The 21,505-nt window shown below is 42.8% G+C and overlaps 1 protein-coding gene across 2 annotated transcripts in view; it reads right to left on the bottom strand.

The window, feature by feature from the left end:
* Window positions 1-21,505, bottom strand: part of ACAD8 (acyl-CoA dehydrogenase family member 8) — a 262,307-nt gene that overhangs the window by 112,806 nt on the left and 127,996 nt on the right. For both annotated transcript variants that reach the window (XM_085647236.1, XM_085647237.1), the window contains exon 5: window positions 2,814-2,890. In XM_085647236.1, the coding sequence (XP_085503362.1) occupies window positions 2,814-2,890 (77 nt within the window). The remainder of the gene's footprint in view (window positions 1-2,813; window positions 2,891-21,505) is intronic.

The following is a 21,505-nucleotide window of genomic DNA, read 5'->3' as shown; positions in this document are numbered from 1 at the left end:
ATCATCCGCGTACAAGGAAACGGCGTGCATCCTGTCTCCCAGCCGTGTGCCCCACTCCTCCCTGTCTCCCCGGAGCATCACCGCCAGGGGCTCCATTGCAAGAGAGAACAACAGCGGGGACAAGGGACAGCCCTGACGTGTCCCACGTCTCACCTTGATTGGATCCGAGATCAAGCCACCCGTGCGGACTCGAACAGTGGGGCGCTAATACAGTAGGCGAACCATATTTAAAAAGTGCTCCCCCAGTTCAAATCCGTCCAAGACTGCTGCCAGGTAAGGCCACTCCAGAGAGTCAAAGGCCTTCTCCAGGTCAAGAACCAAGCAACCCGATCTAGGCCAAGTATGCATTGCATATTGCTGTATTCTGAAAAATCTGCGAATATTGAGAGAAGCGCACCTGGCTGGGACAAAACCATTTTGGTCGGGGTGTACCAATGTCTTCACCAAGGGTGAAAGACGCTTAGCCAATAGTGATGCAAAGACTTTGTAATCAGTATTGAGGAGTGCCAGTGGGCGATAGGAGCCCAACAGGTCAGGGTTTTTATCAGGTTTAAGGAGGGGAAACCAGCAGGGCCTTATTTTGTGTACTTGTAAGGGTAGATTCATCTAGCGCAGTTTTGTACACTTTCAATAATTGTGGTACTAGAATATAAACAAATGCTTTGTAAAACTCAGTAGGGAGATCGTCAGGTCCTGGTGATTTCCCATTCGACAATGAAAAAATGCTATCGCGGATTTCTTCCGACTGGAGAGGAGCATTTAGTTCTTCGCTTTGGGCGTTAGTTTTACCTTAACACTTATTATTCCTTCAACCAATCTTCACCAAATTTGGCACACTCAATTATTACATTATGAAAGCCATTTCACCCAAGGTACAACCTGGCGTAATCTGCTTTCGAAGTTATTAAAGGTGCAAAAAAGTTATTTTTAATAGATGTCAATTTCAACCTTAACTACAGAAGCACAAATATTCATCAATAATAAACATACACATGCAAACACAAAGGTGCTAACTTCCTTGGTATTGTGCCCAAGTAAGAGCAATCTCACATCATAAGGATGTATACACCCCAGCACACAAAGTTCATTCCTGTAGGGCTGGGTGGTAAAACTGGGTTCAATCAACATCAAAAAAGTGCAAATAAACTGAACAGTAAATCCTCTTTGCGTATGTCAAATGGAGGTTCTGGAAGATGTGGAATTACACCCCGGTTCCCTAGCTGTAGTGAACAGTTCTACTAAGTAAGAAAAAGAAGGCATGATGAGCGCAGTTATCAAATGGATTTTAATATAGTAGGCTCTTTGTAAACTCGAGTTTCCATAGCTGCAATTCAATAAGAGAGTAAGTTAGCCTTTCAAAGGATTAGGCTACCTACTATATCATGACAATAGGACAATAAAAATCAATACAAACTACATCAGTGGTTCTCAAAGGAAATTCACTAATATCATGAAAGAGGATTGCCAAATCAATTCAGATTAAACTCAGAGCTGGATTTGAAACCAACAATTCATTCTAATATCCGAAGAGGAGTAAAAGTAGGTTTTATATGTTTTGGCACACTTGACTTGCAATAGCATGATCTGGTGAGTGAAAGTATGAATAATAAAAGGACAATATGTTCTCATTACGCAGGCAGTTTCTAATTTTTTGTCATGCATGGTGGTCATACTTCAGGAAACCAAGCTGCAAAAGTCACTATTGCCATGTGGACAGATAATTGCTATGTCAGAGGAGTTCAGGCTCCTCAGAGGCTTCATGTTCACTCCACTTGACCAAAGAACCATCAGTGGCCGGCAGATGGGATGCGGTCCCCTCAAATTATAGTGCAGCCTTGTGGGTTTATCTGCATTCTTTCTACAAAGATTATTTTCTGACCACAACTGCAAGAAAAAGTGCAGCTTTAGCCCTACTTCTCTCCCATGGTTTTTAACTTTGAAGACCTTTGTCGTAATAGTTGAGAACAAAGGAGAGCAGGACAACAAAATCAGGAAAAATCACTTTAATGTGATTCTGTTAGCCTTAGTCCCTTTTCTTCTTCCATTTGGGCAACAATCCAGCCAGTGGCGAAAACATGCATTGCTACCACTAGGCCCACAAACTCATGAGCCCGTTGTTGACGCACATTTAAAGGGGTGGAGCTTACATGTGTACGAGGACCTCACTCAAATGGGAGGGGGGGGCAACATTCATTAGAAGTCACCATTCGTTAAGAGAATACTTTTTCTGGTTTTGTCTATGTTAAAGTACGTATATACGCAAAATCATGGGGTGTGCTGGAACCAGATAATAACAAAAGCATGGTAATAAAAGGAGTTCAACAGTGATTAGATAGCAGCACCAGCTTGTTATCCTTTTTTAAAAGGGTTATTCCAAATCTAAAATGGTAGTCACAAGGTTAGCGCTCTCTTGAAACTGCAAGCGATTTTAGAGCTTTCTAACTGTGGCACGTAAGCCCTCAAAAAATCAACGCTCAAGAGAAGATGAGTTAAGTTGCTCAATGAAAAATCTTTTTTCAAATTCTGCGGCAAAATACCAACAACAACTGTGGAGTTACAAAACTGCAGACAAACACACTGTAATAAAAATAATATTTAAAAGTTGTGGTCTCTGCTCGTAAGATGGTGAAGGGCTTCATTGGTACTTCATTGGAGATCACCCTTTGAAGGCAGATGGAAGCTACAATAAAAATATTTAGCTGTTAAATTACCATGCAAAGTTAATAACTATAAGGGGTAAGTGAGGCTGGCCCCTCATATTACTGAGTTGGTGAAACAGTCCCACATACAAATGCAAAGTCACAGAGTGTTACCTTAGAGCCATTGAGGACGTAACTGTCACCTTGTCTCTTGGCTGTTGTTAACAAGGACGCAGCATCACTACCGCTTCCTGTAAAGGGAAGGTTACACGTGATCAGGTGTTGCAAAACAGTCAGCATCCCCAATATAGACGCGGACATGTATTGAATTTTCTGGTCTTAAAATTGCACTATACATCCTAAAAGTTTGCCATATCACCCGGATGCCCGATCACCGTTTTTTTTTTTCAGAACACAAAATGTATTTTTTGGCATATCAATTCCTTTAGTCCCTCCCCACCCCCCCAAAGATAGAAATCGTTTTCCTTAATACTATACTTCCTGTCACGATCTGATGTGCTTGTTTTTCTTTCTTTTGAAGCTATTTGGCTTTTGCTGTGCAAATCCACTTTCCTTTCTTTCTTTTTAAAATCAGTCTGTGTAAAACCATATTATCTAAGCATATCATTTCAAGTGAAACTAGTCAAATTTGTAATTTCATACCGAAATGCACCCGAATCATGTTTACATTGATTAAGTTTGCCCAAAACAAAACGCTATACACTCAGGTAATTCCGGATAGAAGAGTAAATTGTTGGTCTTTATCACAACTACATCAGCTAGCCATTAATGTTTTTCTTAATGCTTATGTACATATGTATATAAACTGATGTAGTGTAGTACTTTCCAGTAGGTATTGCACATTTATTGGGCAACATAAACGTTGGGATGGCGCCAGACTGATTCCCAGCACCCCATCAGACTATGCTGGCCTATAGACCAGCTAGCTCACAGTGCCACCATAAGCACCCCTAAACCTAGACAGGTAGCAAATGGCTTTGGAAAACACAGAACATCACAACCCTGTCTGCCCCCAGGTATCGTGGTTACAGATCTAGAACCCTTTCGCTCAGTCACTCGTGCTCGCTCTGAGAAATATACAAAGAATACACAGAGGGGCACTTTCAATATTTATTGAACCATTGTGATTCTGGTATAGAATATATGTGCTGTGATGATCAATAAACAGTAGCAGATAAAAGTAATTTGCAGTATAAGGACAGGTAAAAAGTTCCACCACCTTGCTAAAACAATGTATATATGCAAGCATATAAAACATATAAATAGCATACTCCTGCTATGCGTTCCCTAACCCAAGTGTCTAGGGTGTGTGTGCATTCTGCCAATAATCCCCTATTGGATGAGCCAAACCCAATTACCAGAAAGAAAAGTGTGTAGGTCCCTATCTTGGGCACAGGTTCAACATCGCTCCCCGCAGAGGGATTGCAAGCAGCTGGGCTGAGGTTTAAGCACGTAGTGACCTAGCAATGACAGCAAGTGTTCCTCTGCCCCAACCCAGAAATGCTTATTTATATAAAAAAAATAAACTTCTTGAGTCTTTAATGGCCCCAGAGATCCCATCCACCAGGGCAGGCTTACATGCTGTTTATAGGGGAGCCCAGCCCAGGGAAACAGTAGTTTTCCTCCGCCTGCAGGCAGGGAAATGTGTTTGCTCCAGTCCGGCAGGAGCATTTTAAAATTTTGTGTCGAACAAGCGCAAACACAAATTTTGCTCCCAACAGGTGAGAACCTTAAAAAATGCTCCCAGCTAGCTGGGAACTGACTTGAGACCAGTTTCCCTGCCCGCACTGAAACAGAATATATTGCTCCCGTCCGGAGGGAGCAGCATAAACAGCTGCTCCCTCTGGACAGGAGCAATGGCAGCTCCCGTACCATGCAGGGAGTCGGTTGGGTCTGTGGGGGCCCTTGTGATACTCCAGTGGCCACGTGTGATTGGTGGGTTCCCTCAGGTGGGCATCTTTCCATTTAAAATGGAGGCCCTGGGGGAAGGGGTCCCCTGGGTGTAATAAGGCTCAGGAAGGATAGTCATGCTGCTTCCCACCCCTTTTTAACTGCATTGGGCCCCAGGAGATGGGGTCCCCGGGGCCTGAGAAGACTCGGGGAGTGAAACCGCACAGCTCCTCTCCCCTTTTAAAATAAATATGGCCTAGGGGTTAGGGTCCCCAAGTCCTAATATGTTTTAGGGAAGGAGACCACACTGCCCCACTTCCCTTTTAAAGGGCATTAATTATGCTAGGGGAGGGGGCTACCCTGCTTCCTCCCTTTTTAGGTCGAGTATTCGAGAACTCTTGTATATACTTTAGTATATACTTATATGTGTATGTACTTTGTGGGCTCTGGAGATCAGCCCTAGGACTAGTCTGGTTCCGTTTAGGGACTTTTTTTTCTGTTCAACTGCCTCTATTTAACTGTCTCGATAGAAAACGACCAGCAGAGGTCAGTAAAATACCAGAATTGCTTTCTGCTGAGGGACTTTCTTTTTTAATTTATCTGGCAACTGCCTCTATTTAACTTTCCTGATAGAAAACGACCAGCAGAGTTCAGTAAAATACCAGAAACACTTTAGCATTCTCTAGATTCCAGTCCATAGAAATTGTCTACCACAAGCACCCGTAGACAATAACATTTTTTTCAAATCTTGTATTTTCAGTGATATGACCACCGAAGGCCCTGCTTTTATATTAAAAACAGAGCTTTCGACTATACCATTTCCTGCTGAAAGGCAATATTTCTCTCTATGTGTTCCCATACCTGGCGTGCCATGCAGTTTGGTGCTTACTTTCCCTCCATGTAAAAGAACAGTAGATGTTCCAGCACCCAGGCTAATGTGCTGCATAGCTAAATACATATAGGGTCCCAAAGGCGAGACCGATTGCAATGTAAATGATTGTTTTTATAGGGATTGCCCCTGGGGGTGTGGCCTCCCCGAGACCTGAAAAGGCTCAAGGAGGGGTTCCACATGGCTGTGGCAGGTTTGCCTCAGGGCCAGGCCGCAGGCTTGGCTTTACAGTTAGTAATAAAATATTATTTTACGTTAAAAAAAAACAACTAGAAATTCACTGAAAAAAGCAAATGTTAAAGTAACATTATAGTTAGGTGAATATGTCAGGGACAACAATGTTTTGAAATAAAAAAAAAAAACAGAAATTCACCAGTTATAATTAGCAGAGTAAACTATATCTTGCATCCCTGCCGTGCACTGCTTATGACCTCACATAATGCATCACCCATGACATTTTCTATGACATAATTTATGTCATCATTGTTATCACTGATGACGTCACTGATGATATCAACCAAGCTTTTTTTGTACACATTACTCTAGCAACTAGTATGGCATTAAAGGCCTGAAAGTAAGTACAATATAGCTCAGAATAATATGAAGCATCATTAAAGCAATCACAGATGCTTATCCCTTAGGTGTAGCAAGCATGCGTTTTGTCTCACAGGACCTTATACTTAAAAGGGTAACCTACTTCACATTAACAATCAACCACAAATATATAAGAAGCCCTCTTTGCACACAGTTTTCAATATGTATACAACTGTTCAGACAAAGCAAAGTTACTCAAAATACTAAATGTCTGTTCCAAAATGAATATACTACGGTCAGCCTTTATGTGTATCAAACACCGCACAGTCACCAAACCTACATTGAGAAATGAAGTTGATATGAATAGAAAAGTGGGTACTGTAAACAGTGTTCACTATATGGAGAGAGTTTACTCTGTACGACCCTGTTTGTAGACAGTGAAACTCTCATGAGAAATAAATCAGAGTATTAAAAAATATCTACTAAAAACAGTGCACACTCTATGCAACACTTGCCAAAAAAAACACTATTCTCTTAAAATACCCAAGGTATGAAGGTGCTAAAGATTATATTACCTGCAACCTTCATACTTTGGTGAAAACTTTACAGATACAGCATCTTTTGAAGCAAAACCAGTGCTTTTTCATAGGTTAGTACCTGGGTCACACAGGCTTCTATGTTATGTAGAAACTGTCATGTTGAGACTAATAACTCAAGAATGCTTACAATACGTAGTTTCTACTACGTTAAATATTTACCCTGTTGGAAACTTTTTCTGAAGAACCAAAAATCTTTGTGGAACATACTAGACACAAGTTGTCAACTGTCATCTGTACACAGAGTTACTATTCAATACAAAAATTTATAGTGTGTTCAATACCTCTACATGCTATGATACATTCATGACGTCTCGGTGGCGTTCCTCCATACCCTATATTTACAAGGTGGCGTTAAGCCACATAATGTGGCTTAACACCACCTTGTAAATATGCCCCTTCCTGCAGCAGTCCACTGCTGCAAAGAGGCAGGCAATGAGTGTTGCAGTGGGTGTTCCACCGCAAAACCTATTACTTTTTGACACTGCCCCATATTTACAAGGATGGGGTGATGGAGCAGGTAGTACAAAATGTTATATACCTCCCCCATTTCTGCATGTTCATACTAATTAGAATAATCTATTAATTGTAATAATATTAATGTGTTTGAGTGGTACCTAATCAACTTTATTAATGTATCAATTACACGTGGGAATTGTATTTGCATGGCTAAAATAACTTGTAAACTAATATACGTATGCATACTAATATTAGGAAAATAGAATATTACATGATATATGTTGCTTTTGTGACGAATTGTAAGTTGCACCAGATGACATCACTGGTTGAATATAAACGCTTTAAATGTTGCCAGTATGCTAGATAATTACACACACATAGGGGAATTAGTGAGGGTTAAACATTTTATTTGTAATTTCCATGTTTTAATTACTTTTTGTGTTTGTTTCGCTTAAGTTGACCGATTGGGCCTATGTCAAAATGGCCGCCCTACAGACACGACGAGACAGCTAACATTCCACAAGGTTTCAGACCAAGTGCGCATGCTCCAGGCTCCTGAACAATTGGCCTCAAGATGACCCGCACGGCATGTACTCAGACAAGGTCGTGACTGGACTACGGCCAAGAACTTTAACAATGGACAAGTACTGACAAACCGGATGGATCATGTCTGACAGTGTGACATCATGGACCATGGGAAACCGAAACGGACGATCTTACCCATCCAATCACAAATGCCTAAAACTGACTTTTGTTACATTTTGTCATTAATTTCATTATAAAAGTCGGTAGACTAAGTGAGTGAGGGTCTCATATCTTGTCCTGTTTCCTGACGTTATGCTGACGGAGAGGACGGTGACACTGCAGGACAGCTGTTTCCCTGAATCTTTGACAGACTAAATTGCTGCCCATTTACCTGATGGACTGAGGATACTTCGATTGATGACCATTGATTGATGCATGCACGATTATGGTCCAGACCCGATCTTTGGGACTGTAGCGTGTTGCATGACGACTTGGTTGACTTAGAGGACGACTAATAGCCAGATTAGGTAAATATGGTGTTCTGTGATTTGACTAACGTTTATTAAAATTTGCTTTAATTAGATAAACAATATAATTGATCAACAAGCAAATGTGTTGGGTCATTTGTTGAGAAGAAATAGAATAAGATGTGAATATAAATGAAGGAGGATTCAAATCACTATTTCCAACTCAGCTAATTTGATCCATCGGTAAAGTGGAAGGAATATCTCGAGGTTCAGGTTTAAGATGTGCTGGATTAACGATATTTAGTGTATGTTTATGTAAATACATTTATTTTAGGTTATAAGGTATTCTTTTCACTTCAGTGTTTGGAATACTTATCCCTCTCGTAAGAGCAGACCAATGAAATGTGAGTGTTGGTGTTATGGGCCCCACCAATGAATGTATTGATTGAAGGTGTCTGTGTGATATTTGGTCTGTGACGAAGGGAAGATTTGAAATTCCACGTTGCAGCAGGGGCAGCGCCAAAAACGAAGGCAAGGCAAAACCTGGTCTTAGGATAGTGATACGAGGATACATTGTTAATTTCTTCTCGTATTTTTCTCTTTCTATGTGTGCTGCAAATGCAGCACACATAGAAACAGCAAATCGCCTTTAAAGATTGTTTATGTGCATGAAGGTGTCCCTTCCTGGACATAAACAATCGCCCCTGCAGTGCAGGCACCCATGCAACATGGCACAAGGGTACCTGTGCTGGTGCTAGGCAGCTTTGTTTAGCACTAGAGCTAGGGGAAGCTCAAGGGTGCGCCGCATGTTTGTGAATACGGCGCATCCCTGCCTTTTGAAAATGTCGGAGCGCGGCGTGCCAAATTGGGCATTGCACCACGCTCCGACATTTTCTTGTACATATCCCCCTGTGTGTGCTCGGTCTGGTGAAGCACAAACTCAGAATTTAAAACGTAACACCATGGTTGGGGAGTTCTCTTTAATAACAACAATTAATTTCTACCCAAATTAACCTTTTTTGCAACATTAGGATAATGAAAAACAGGGGAAAACAAATCTGAACGCTCTAATCTGTACCTTGCCGCTCGCATGAAGCTCTTTGATGACAGTAGTTTACTGATCTATATTATCATTTTAATATTTAGACTGCAAGTAACAAAATGATCCCTCTGACAAAAGCACTAACCACTGACCTTTTTATATTATATGCACTTTGTGACGTGCATGGTACACTTTCTTTGCAACAGGCATATTAACCCTCTGCGCTACCTTACAATGAGTCAAAATTTCCACTAGACAACTCCAATCTCGATTCAGGAAGAACATCGATCGCCTGAAGTTATGTTGACATTGTCATGGTTGCCTGAAAATTGCTGGAGGCTGGGAACGCAGCAGCATTTGCTTTTAGAACCTAATATACTTGCAAACACCGCGCCCCCACCCAAAGTCAGTGCCCGGTGGCAATGGTCGCACCGCCCTCGGTGCGTGCAGAAAGATTATCAAGGAACGGAATGCATCTGCAACATCTGGAAATCAGTTACTATCTCTAGTTTCTGGATTTATTCAATGTTTATATCCTTCCAAGGAACTTGAATCATTACCCAGCAGCGTTAAAACTCTTAAGTTCCTATCTTACAAATTCTAGCAAAGGGAACAGCTTCTAGTCAATTAATACCAAGAAGACACACCGCTCTCATTCTGTTTCAATATGTGGTGATTTACACACCAAACCAGATATATCCATGTTCGATCAAGCGAAGCTGCAAGCCTAGAGGTTCCTTTTCTTGCGTTGGGTCCAGACACTAGGACCTCCTAGGAGGGTAAGGGAGTTCAATACTTTCTTGCTCCAAAACAATCTCTTCACAATTATTGGCCGCACTTTTTCAGACCCCACCTCGCCCAAAGTACTTTACGGTCGGGCAATTGAGGGACCCTATTAGACGATGTACTAACCAACCAGGAGTCATTGAGCCAAATTACCGACATGACAATAAATAGGAGACTCGAGATCAATCATGCTCTATTACTTGTTACTCTTATGTATCCTTTCTCTTTCACTTCTGCTGGGCTCTTTCTGACCAGAGAAGTGTCGAGGAATTGGATAGTAAAATCTGGTGGGAAAAACAGCGCATGGCATACCAAAAGTATTAAAAAAATAAACAAGTGGGGCTACTGCCCTCACTGGAACCAAGCCTACAAGGATATCATGGCTGGGTCAGGAAATCCCAGTTTGATCACTGTGGAGAAATTATACTCCTTATTAAAGTAACACAATTTGTTGGAGATGGTGTAGCAGGGCCTAAAAATAGTGCCAGGGTCCCCCAATTGCTAACAAATGTAAATTGGTTTGATGATAAATGTGCAAAAATCAAGCAGGACCTATCAAAAGCCGTAAGTCATAGGCACTCTTAGGAAGAGGGGGGGGGGGGGGGGGGGGGGGGGGGGGGGGAGAAGTCCTGAAATCTATGCAACAAGAATACAAGAGACTTATCAAACATAAGAAATCCCACATCCATCAACCAGCATGGGCAGACCTCAAAAACATACTTTGAGAAGAGGATAATACAGGTTTCTGGAACATAGTCAACTGGGTTTGTAAATGTATTCTAATAATATTGGACCCAGTCATTATATCACCTCAGCCGAATGGGTCAATCATTTTGGGGTGATATACAAAACTTCAACATCATTTGTGAATACTGCTGCTCTTTCTAGTTTTGACCTGGGTCAAAGTAAGGAAAGTTCATTCTTAGAGAAAGACGGCTTACGCCTGCAGTTGCCTCCAACAGCAAGAAATGGGCAAGTAAGTTCACAGAACAAGATATTCGGGTGGCCATTCTTTCCCAACAGCCAAATAAGGCCCCATGCCCCAACAGTGTGGCAAGTGAAACCTTTCACAGTGATGTAGCTCTATGGGCTACTGTATTAAAGGCAGTATTAAATGTATTTTGGATAACAGAAAAGGTCCCAGCTTCCTAGTCAACAGCAGTCATAGTGCCCCTCCATTAAAGGGGCCATGGAATGATCCAGCTAATTACTGTCCAATGTCCCTACTTGACAGTGCTGGGAAGATTTACAGAAAGGCACTCCTCTCCAAGATGGAAATCTAGGTTGAGGATAATAACCTGATTTCATTGCTCCATACCGGCTTCAGGTAAGCTCACAGTACAACCGACCAAGCAATGAGATTATACAATATATGACTTGAACAAATCGTCATAAAAAATACAACACTCTATATGACGTTCACAGATGTAAACAGCATTTGACTCAGTCGATAAAGCTATCTTATGGCAGTCTCTCCATAATATAAATCTCCTGTGCAACCTTGTGAAGGCTGTACAGAAGCTGCAACAAAACACAGCCTCAGTCAGGTACGGCATAAAAGGAGAACTGATGGATGACTTTGCAAAAGAAAGCGGGTTAAGACAATGCTGAGTCTTGGCACCCTTACTATTTAATCTTCTCATAAATGATGTGGTCAGAGTGCTCCAAAGCTTACAAATCAGGAGCGATAAAATACCAATATTACTTTACGTAGATGATTCAGTCCTCTTCTGCACCAAATTGGCAATGCATAAATTATTGGCCTGTTCCGAGACCTACTGCACCTAGAAAAACCTTGTGTTAAATACAATGAAAACTAAATTCATGATAGCAAATTGCAGGAACCACCTGAGAAGTACATTCAACATACATAGCAGCTGCCCGACCAGAATCCATTTCTTTGACCACCTGAGGATCAGAGTTAATGATAAGTTATCCTGGTCAGAGCAGGCATCCAAAAGAGAAGGTATCCTGCTCTACTACAGTAATGCAGTACAAAGATTTTTCCTCAGGTGTGGAATGAGACTAGTTGCTCCAGCAATCCGCGCCTATCAAATAAAAGCTTTGGCAGCTAGCAGGTTTGGCGCTAAGGTTTGGGGCCACAAGAGCCCAAAGGAACCAGGTTAGGTGGAAAACAGATTCTTATGCCATCTTCTCTGGGGCTTGGGACCCCAGTGGATGATCTCTGGCTCAAACTGGACATTAAGTCAATCAAATCACTCTTAGCTCTTAAACCAGTTTTATTCTGGGTGTGAATCTGGACAAAGCCTAACTTGGAAATTTAGCAAAAAGCTGTCAATGAATTATGGAGAAGTGATATAGCAAATTCCCTACCCTGGTACAAACATTAATACTCTCCTGATTTTAGGATGTAAAGATTGTTGAAACAACCCGTAGACAACGACCCAGACAATAGCACAACTACTCAATGTTGGAACTGGCTCTTTCTGGGTGACTGAGGCGATGCCCTAGCCAGATAGAAACTACCACTCCAGTCAGGGGCGAGTGATTACACTCACTGTAAAACCTGCGCTCACTCTTAGGTAGCTTGGCACTGAGCAGTCAGGCTCATCACAGAGGCAATGTATAAAGCATTGGCACACAACTCCCACAAAATAAATACACAGAGTGCCACAAAAGAGACTTCACACAAGGTGTATATAAATAAAGTTTATATGCCACACATTAATTAACACAACATGAACATAATGTATCCCTGGCCATAAACACACTTGGAAATATTACTAGGAGTACTAGGCCCTATCGTGTTAAAATTACATCTGTAGTATGCACACCTGGGGAAGATCCTACTATACCCTCCAGCACCCTTAAGCGGTGCAAAACCCAGACCCATCCTGCCAATCATTTGAATCCAATACAAAGTTTTAGGGTACACCCCAGATCACAATATCATAATTATGTACATTAAAAAAATTACAACACTTACGCAGCAAAGAGGGGCAAAGCTGCACAGGTAAAGCCACTGTCGAATGTAGTAAACTGTTGGCAAGAAATAAACAGGTAAAGTAACACTGCTGATACGCGTAGTAAAGGAAGGAAGGCGCGCACCCCCCCCCCCCCAACCCACGGATATCAGGCAGGTTTATATTGAACGCACTTGCACACAGCACCGTAAACACAGTGACATGGTTATCCGGCAGGTCAATAGATCGCACACTGCAGACTTCATGGCCCAAGCTCACCTCAACTACACTACACCCACGGTTTGGAGATACACAGCCCTCCCACTGGATACTAGACTGCTCGTAGCTGAAGTCACACTTGGTACGGGTCCTCAGGAAGAAAGAGGGGTAGATAGCAGAGCTAATTAGGAAGCAGTCATCAAATGGGAGTTAGCCACCACTCGGGAAGTTCTCCCACAGAATGCGGAGCAGAAGCCGGTTGAGGGCAATAGTCTGTCATTCAAAAGGTTGCCACCATATGCCTTTCGACCCCAACCCAGTTTTGCGAGGCATTGGTGGGGGTGGGTTATGCAGTCTCTTGGCCCGCTTCCAAACACTCTTGGAGGCATTCTTTCAGCCCAATCAACCTCTCTCACCACCCAGGCCCATTCCGGGCAATACTACCTGGCAACACTATGTAGCCGGGGGCCCAGGTGAGGAGAGGGCAGTTTGCCCACCGCACGGAGGGCCCCAAAGGCACAATCAATGCAGGGGGGGCTCTCAGAAGAAGCACACCCTCTGGCACAAGTCAAGCAGAGTAGCACCTAGGCACAATGTCCAGTGCATGATGATACGAGTCGCACCAGACAGTTCCAGTCAAACACACCACACAATGCGGAGCTGCAAATTCTGTACCTCCCTGGAAATGAGGCACAATGTCTGATGCACGATGATACGGGTCGCACCAGACCATTCCAGTAACACACATACACGCGCAAGTTCAGCAATGAGAGTACACAAGGGTGGGACAAGGGGTAAATAAAGGTCCAGAATACATGCCCACAATCAGGCTATGTAAGTCAAAGGGGTATGCAGTTTCTAAATGGAGAGGAAAGGAAGAGGTCGGGAATAGCCTGAAGCACCAGATCAGGGGATCTGATTCCTCAGGAGCAAGAGCCCTCACACACCCAAATGGGTGTCATGCTTCATCATCGGGCTGCTCCTCGTTGTGCCCAACTGGGCCCACGAGGTGGCTCTTACCTGGAGTTCTTTTGTTTTTTGCCGATGTGAAGAGTGAGGTACAATGTTAAGTGTGATAATGTGAGTAGACTGGTGTAGAGTGATGTTAAAAATAATTAAGGGATGCCCTAGTTTTTTTTTAAATATGTGGGCACCCTTGTTATCGTTAAAGAATAATGAATGGCTAAAAATGGATGCAATGGCCCAAACAATCTCAAAAGGTATTATCTAAAAGGGTTGACATGTTTCTTGCCTATTTATTGTCAAAACTGATCTTGGCAATTCATCAGGACCATGATCCTAATCTATTCGTGATTGGGTTGCCAAAGAGTGCATGATATTCAAATTGTAGCCAATAGCATTCACACAAGTATATAGTATAACTTCAGGGTAAACAACCATATTAGGGGGAAGTGCTATACCCTAAAAATAAGTGGCAGAGAAGACACTCACTGGTGTTAAACAACAGTTGTGAAGTGCGCAAAATGCAAATGACCTACCCTGATCTCTGGCATCACAGAGTAAACTATATACTTGGGTGAATGCTGTTGGGTATGATCTCTTTCCCTGCCAACAGACATACGAGCAGGGAAAGAGATGAAATATTGTTCTCACAAGCAGGGAGCTGCATTTCCTGCTCCTCCCTGTGTGCAAGAGCAGTGTCCGCTCCCTCAGGAGGCAGGGCGCCGGCTTGGAGTTTGGGGGCGCTGAGGCGCGCCCCCCCCCCGTCCCCATCCTGCACACTGGGTGGCCTGGGTGGGACCAGGGCATCCAGGGACACAAAGCCAGGCCCAAGGAGATTTGGGTCCCGGGGCCGAAATTGGCCGAGGGAGGGCCACTCGGACCCCTTCCCTTATTGAAATGTGGCCGGGGGATGAGTGGCTCTCCTGCCCCGGGGATGGGGTCCCCGGCGCCATAATCAACACATGTAGGGGGGTTCGCACGGTCCACCTCCCCCGATATGTTTTGGCCTGGCCCCGGGGGATTGGGTCCCTTATGCCGAAATGGGCCCTGGGAAAACGACCTCACGGCCCCCCTCCCCATCACAAAAGAGTGTGCAAATAGAGAGGAGAAAAACAAGCAGGGTACGCAAAACAGAGCAGAAGAGGGCAAAACAGAGGGCTGAAAAACTAGCAAGAAAGGAAAGAGAAGAGGGCAAAACAGAGAGCACTCAGACACACACACACACTTCACAGACCCACTCTCACTCACCCACCCACTCACGGACCCCCTGAGAAACTCATACACCCAGATTCATGCAGACCTCCACTGACACTTGTGTACCCACTTACAGACTTACTGAGACTCACACAGCCAACAGACCTACTGAGACTCATGCACTCACTCACAGACCCACTGAGACTCTTACTCACTCATAGACCCACTCACAGACCCATACACTCACTAACAGGCTGACTCACACACATTTAAGGCACTCGCAAACCCACTCAGATACTCACGCACCCACTCAAATACTCATGTACCACTCACACACCCAGCGAGCCACCCACTCACACACCCAGCGAGGCACCCACTCACACACCCAGCGAGGCTCCCACTCACACACCCAGCGAGGCTCCCACTCACACACCCAGCGAGGCTCCCACTCACACACCCAGCGAGGCTCCCACTCACACACCTACTCAGACAGTCACAGACACACCCACTCGCTGACATACCCACTCAGACACCAACACCCACTCACAGACCTACTGAGACACTCATGCACTCACTCACACACTGTCAAAGGTTACAGGTTAGGTAATAAGATGTAAAAAAAAAAACTTAAGAAATAAAAAAATAAAAAAAAGGATACAGTGACATTATGGTTATAAAAACGTTAAAAAACTGAAATTCAAGTGAAAAAACAAAATGTTACAGGGATGTTATAGTTGGGAAATAGAATTAAAAAAACCTTACAAATTCACTGACGTTAGTTAGGCTTACATATCACTCATACAAAACCAGTTAAATTCAGCAGTTATAGTTACCTGAGCTAAATATAAGTGCACCCCCACTATGCACTGCTTATGACCTCACATAGTACCTCACTCATGACATGGTCAGGGACATCACTGATGACCTCTCAAATGACATCACTGGTGACATCATCCACAGAATCACACACACTCATGCAGTCTCTCGTTCAACCACTAACAAAACTTGCACTATCACTTAAACACTCATTCAACTGCTCACACACTCAATCACTCATCCTTACAGCCACTCACACATCCATGTATTTACTCAAAAACCACTCACACACCAAGTCACTTACCCATACAACCACTCATACCCCCACGGATACCCACAGAACCACTTATATACTCATTCACATATGCATACAACCACTCACACATCCACTCACCATTACAGCCACTCACACACACTGTTGTTCTCAATAGAGCCACTGAGACCCATTCACTTATCTATACACACACTTAAAACTACTCACTCACACATATATTCACTTTCACAACCATTCCTTCAACTATACGACCACTCACACAGTCACTCAGTCACCCATGTATCCACTCACACACACACCCACTCACTCTCCAAGACAGCCAACACACATCCATCCAGCTTCTAACACAACCACTCAGACACAGAGGCACTCAGGCACCCACTCACACACAGATACAGTCACTCACATTACATTTAGTAGAAATACTATCACTCAGTAGTACACAAATCATTCTATATTACCTTTTCTTGTACCTTAGTATATACGTTTAACACTCAAACCTTTAGATAACACTCACAATTAATGGAAAATGTCATCGGAGATGTCATCAGTAATGTCATCGGAGAGGTCATCAGTGATGTCACTGACCAAGTCGTGAGTGATGTAATATGTGACATCATAAGCAGTGCATTGTGGGCGCTTAAGTTATAGTTAGCTAAGGTAACTATAACTGCTGAATTTCTATGGTTTTGTACGAGTGAGATCTGAACCCAACTAGAATGTGCCTGTAACATATATATTCACTAAAAAAAACATAGGTTTTACACACGTTATAGTTAGGAATTAGAATTTAAAAAACCTTGCAAATTCACTGAAAAAACCATAGGTTTCACACATGTTATAGTTAGCTGGACATTTCACTCGTAAAAAAACATTGAAATTCCCCTGTTATAGTTAGTTCAGCTAACTATAACTTGCGCGACCGCAATCCACTGCTGATGACGTCACATATTACATCACTGTATTCACTAAGATACTGTTAATAAGTCAGTTATACAATTAATTTTGCAAAAAAAACCCATCCATTTAGACACTTATTTACCCATTTATTCTTCCATTAACCTTTCGATATACATATATAAAAAATATATTTTTTTCAGAAAGACACATATTCATTGGATGATGTCATCAGTGATGTCATTTGAGATGTCATCAGTGATGTCATGAGTGATGTCACTGACCATGTCATGAGTGATGTAATATGTGACGTCATCAGCAGTGGATTGCGGTCGCGCGAGTTATAGTTAGCTGAACTAACTATAATGGGGGAATTTCAATGGTTTTTTACGAGTGAAATGTCCAGCTAACTATAACATGTGTGAAACCTATGGTTTTTTCAGTGAATTTGCAAGGTTTTTTAAATGCTAATGCCTAACTATAACGTGTGTGAAACCTATGGTTTTTTTAGTGAATTTGTAAGGTTTTTTAAATGCTAATTTATGTATGTATCATTATAATTTTTTATATATTTATTTTACAATAAACTACCTATGTATATAGTTATAGATTGACTGTATCCTTTAATATGGAATGGCTCAGCTCTTTTATTTTGAATTTGGATAAAGTTGAACAGCATAGTTAATATCTTCTATAAACTTATAAACAGTTTAAAATGTTTGGTTTTTTTTAAGGGTTTTTCACGGTGCGCGCTCCGTGCGCGCACCCCGCGATTTTTTGAAAAATAATAAAATGTTTTTTTCACCCATCGGGGTCCTTCAGGGACCCCCTGACAAAGGCTAGGGGGTCAGGAACTCTCTACCCTGCCCCCTTTTCACGTTCTCCACCTTTCTTTTTCACTGTCACACACAAAATGGCGTCCGACACTTCCTGATTTCGACCGATTGGAATGTTGACTGACATCTAGCCACCAATCAGAATTACTCTCGCGGACATTTGGTGCGCGCACCATGCGCTCACGGTGCGCTCATTTAGATATTTATGTACTTTTAACTGCAATTTTCTCAGGAACTACTGAACAGATTGACACCATATATGCAAAAGGCACATGCCTGACCTGAGAACTACCTCTTCGCCAAATTTCATGTAATTCTGTTCAGCCGTTCGGGCTGTACCTTCGACTAAAGGTCCTATGGGAAAATGCATGGAGAAAACGCGTTTTGGGACCCCCCTTTTTTCTCAGCCCCCGCTTGACGGATCACCCCGAGACTTTCAGGGTAGGAGCTGAGCGGAGAGCCCCATTAGTTTTGAAAATTTCACGAAGATAAGTCAACCGGCGCCAAAGTTATTCAAAATAGAATTTTCAGATTTCCTATGGGAACTCGGTCCTAACTATAACTATCTACTGGCGACCGCCAGTAGATTATATATATATATATATTCAGTGAAAAAACCATAGGTTTCACACATGTTATAGTTAGCTGGAAATTTTACTGATAAAAAACCAATGAAATTCCCCCGTTATAGTTAGTGCAGCCAACTATAACTCACGCGACCGCAATCCTCTGCTGATGACATATGTCTTTATGAAAAAAAAATATTTGTAATATATGTATAGCTAAAATTTAATGGAAGAAGACATGGGCAAATAAGTGTCTAAATACAGTATTAGCATCAGCAGAAGATTGCGGTCGCGTGAGTTATAGTTGCCTGCACTAACTATAACGGGGGAATTTCATTGGTTTTTTATCAGTAAAATTTCCAGCTAACTATAACATGTGTGAAACCTATGGTGTTTCCACTGAATTTGCAAGTTTTTTTAAATGCTAATTCCTAACTATAACGTGTGTGAAACCTATGTTTTTTTCAGTGAATTTGTACGGTTTTTTAAATGCTAAGTTACTTTACGCCATTCGTGGCGTGCGCGCCCACTTAACGCAGTTCGTTCCGTGCGCGCACGGTGCGCTTCGCGCACCGCGCGCCCACTTTACGCAGTTAGTGCCGTGCACGCACGGTGGGCACGCGGTGCGCTATGCGCACCGCGTGCCCACGTTACGCTAGATGGGCCATGTACGCACGATGCGCACCGTGCGCACATGGAGGACATGATGCGCTTCGTTGTGAAAGGTAATATTTTATTTTTTCACATCAATAATATCCCATGCACAAATGGTGCCCTTTGGGCACCATTTGCACATGGGGTGGGGAAAGTATGGATTTTTTTTTGTTTTTTGATTAATTTGTACCGTACGCGTACGGTAAGCATAATCGGCGAAATTATCGAAAAAATTAAAATTCCATTTTTGGCCTTGGGGGATCTTTGAGGACTACCTCAACATGGCTAGGTGCTTAGGAGCTGTCTAAACAGCCCCTTTACATGTTTTTGGCCTTTGTTTTTTAACCCCCTCTCAGACTGCGAGAGAGAAAATGGTGGCCGCCGCTTGCTGGTTTCGACCGATTCGAATGTTTACTAAGATCTAACAGCCAATCAGAATCGCGCTCGCGCACGGCGGCGTGCGCGTACGGTAAGCGCACCGTAAGCGCACCGTAAGCTGGCTCAGATATATATATTGATTTAAAGGCTATTTTCTCAGAATCTACTTAACAGATTTACACCAAACCTACAAAAGGCACTTCCTTGACCTGTAGACTACCTCTCTGCCAAATTTCAAGGAACTCTGTTCAGCCGTTCGGGCTGTAGCTGTGTCTAAAGGTCCTATGGAAAAATGCATGGGAAAAAAGCGTTTTGGGACCCCCCTTTTATCTCAGCCCCCGCTTGACGAATCCCCCCGAGACTTTCAGGGTAGGAGCGGAGCGTAGCGCCCCATTAGTTTTGAAAATTTCGCGAGGATTCGTCGACCGGCGCCAAAGTTATTCCAAATAGAATGTTGCGGTTTTCCTATGGAAACAGGGTCCTAACTATAACTACCTACTGGCGACCGCCAGTAGGTAATATATATATATATATATACATACATACATACACATATACATACATACACACACACACATACATATATCTACATAAATAGATCTCTGTATAGACCTACATAAATATATCTCCATATATGTCTCCATCTATCTCTCTCTATATCTCTACATATCCATCTATCTCTCTCCTTCTCTCTTTATATCCATCTATTTCTCTCCATCGCCATCTCTATACCCCTCTAGATCTCTATACCCCTCTAGATCTCTATACCCCTATAGATCTCTATACCCCTCTAGATCTCTATATCCCTCTCTACAGATATAGATAAAAAGAATATAGGCTTGTTAGATAGCTTCGCCCCATATGGGAGGCCTTTAAGGTCTACATCATAGGTATGGTTATGTCCAAGCATGCGGGGGTGTTCCAGGCATTGAGGGATAGATTGCCGAAGCTTGAAAAGGAGATTTCAGCACTAGGGCAGACATACCAGAGAACAGGGAATAAAAAGGTGGCACTTGACGACTATCATAACACCGCAGATAGCGAAGTGAAACATCTCAGTGAATATGCAACAGCAAGGAAGGAGCGCACCCAGGGGCAACGTTAGCGGTGCTACTGCATCCCAAAAGGGAAGTCGACATGATAATAGAAATACAAGACGAGGAGGTCCTTTCCTTACACGATCCCTCTGACATAGCCGAAAGGTTCGGCAGATACTAGTCTGAATTATACAAAACACAGATACCCCTAAATGATGATGCTATCCAAGATTATCTGGAACATATTCAAATGACATAGCTCACTAACGCACATTGAGAATACCTTATGGCCACTCTCACCTCAAGTGAAGTTACAGCAGCACTTAAAACTATGCGCGTCAATAGTGCTCTGGAAATAGATGGCCTCACAGCCACCTTCTATAAAACTTTTCAGGACCAACTTGTGCCTCACCTGGTATCCCTATATGAAGACATGGTTAAGACAGAGGTAATGCCCCCATCCATGAGAAAGGCCCTGATAGTCATGCTTCTGAAGCCGGGGAAACCTCTTGAGGCCTGCTCCTCTGATAGAACGCTTTTGATACTGAATGTGGTACCTTCATGTACTCACCACTGAGGCCCTTAGAATGTTACACTTAGTTCCCAACAGGGAGGCAAAAAGATGTGCTCCGAACACTGAAATCGCTGGGCATACTAAAAATAGACGATTTTTTCCAAGATGGGGTTTTAAGTAATTGGGAACACTGGCACTCTCGCCCCTTGACCAATTATCTCAAAGTTAGGCATACATGGCGAGGATTACTGTGAGAGGACATGCAAGAGCCAGTAGAGATGCCTACGCCCAAACACACATTATGCATGCGGATTCCCCTGCGAAGTTAATAACTATACTCTATCCCCTTGCACAAGCACCCAGGAAAATGCAACTCCTGAAAGTC

This window comes from Triturus cristatus, chromosome 3_2, assembly GCF_964204655.1.
Source record: "Triturus cristatus chromosome 3_2, aTriCri1.1, whole genome shotgun sequence".
Taxonomy (NCBI): domain Eukaryota; kingdom Metazoa; phylum Chordata; class Amphibia; order Caudata; family Salamandridae; genus Triturus; species Triturus cristatus.
Note: the sequence above shows the minus strand (reverse complement) of the source record. Positions and strands in the feature narration are given on the sequence as shown.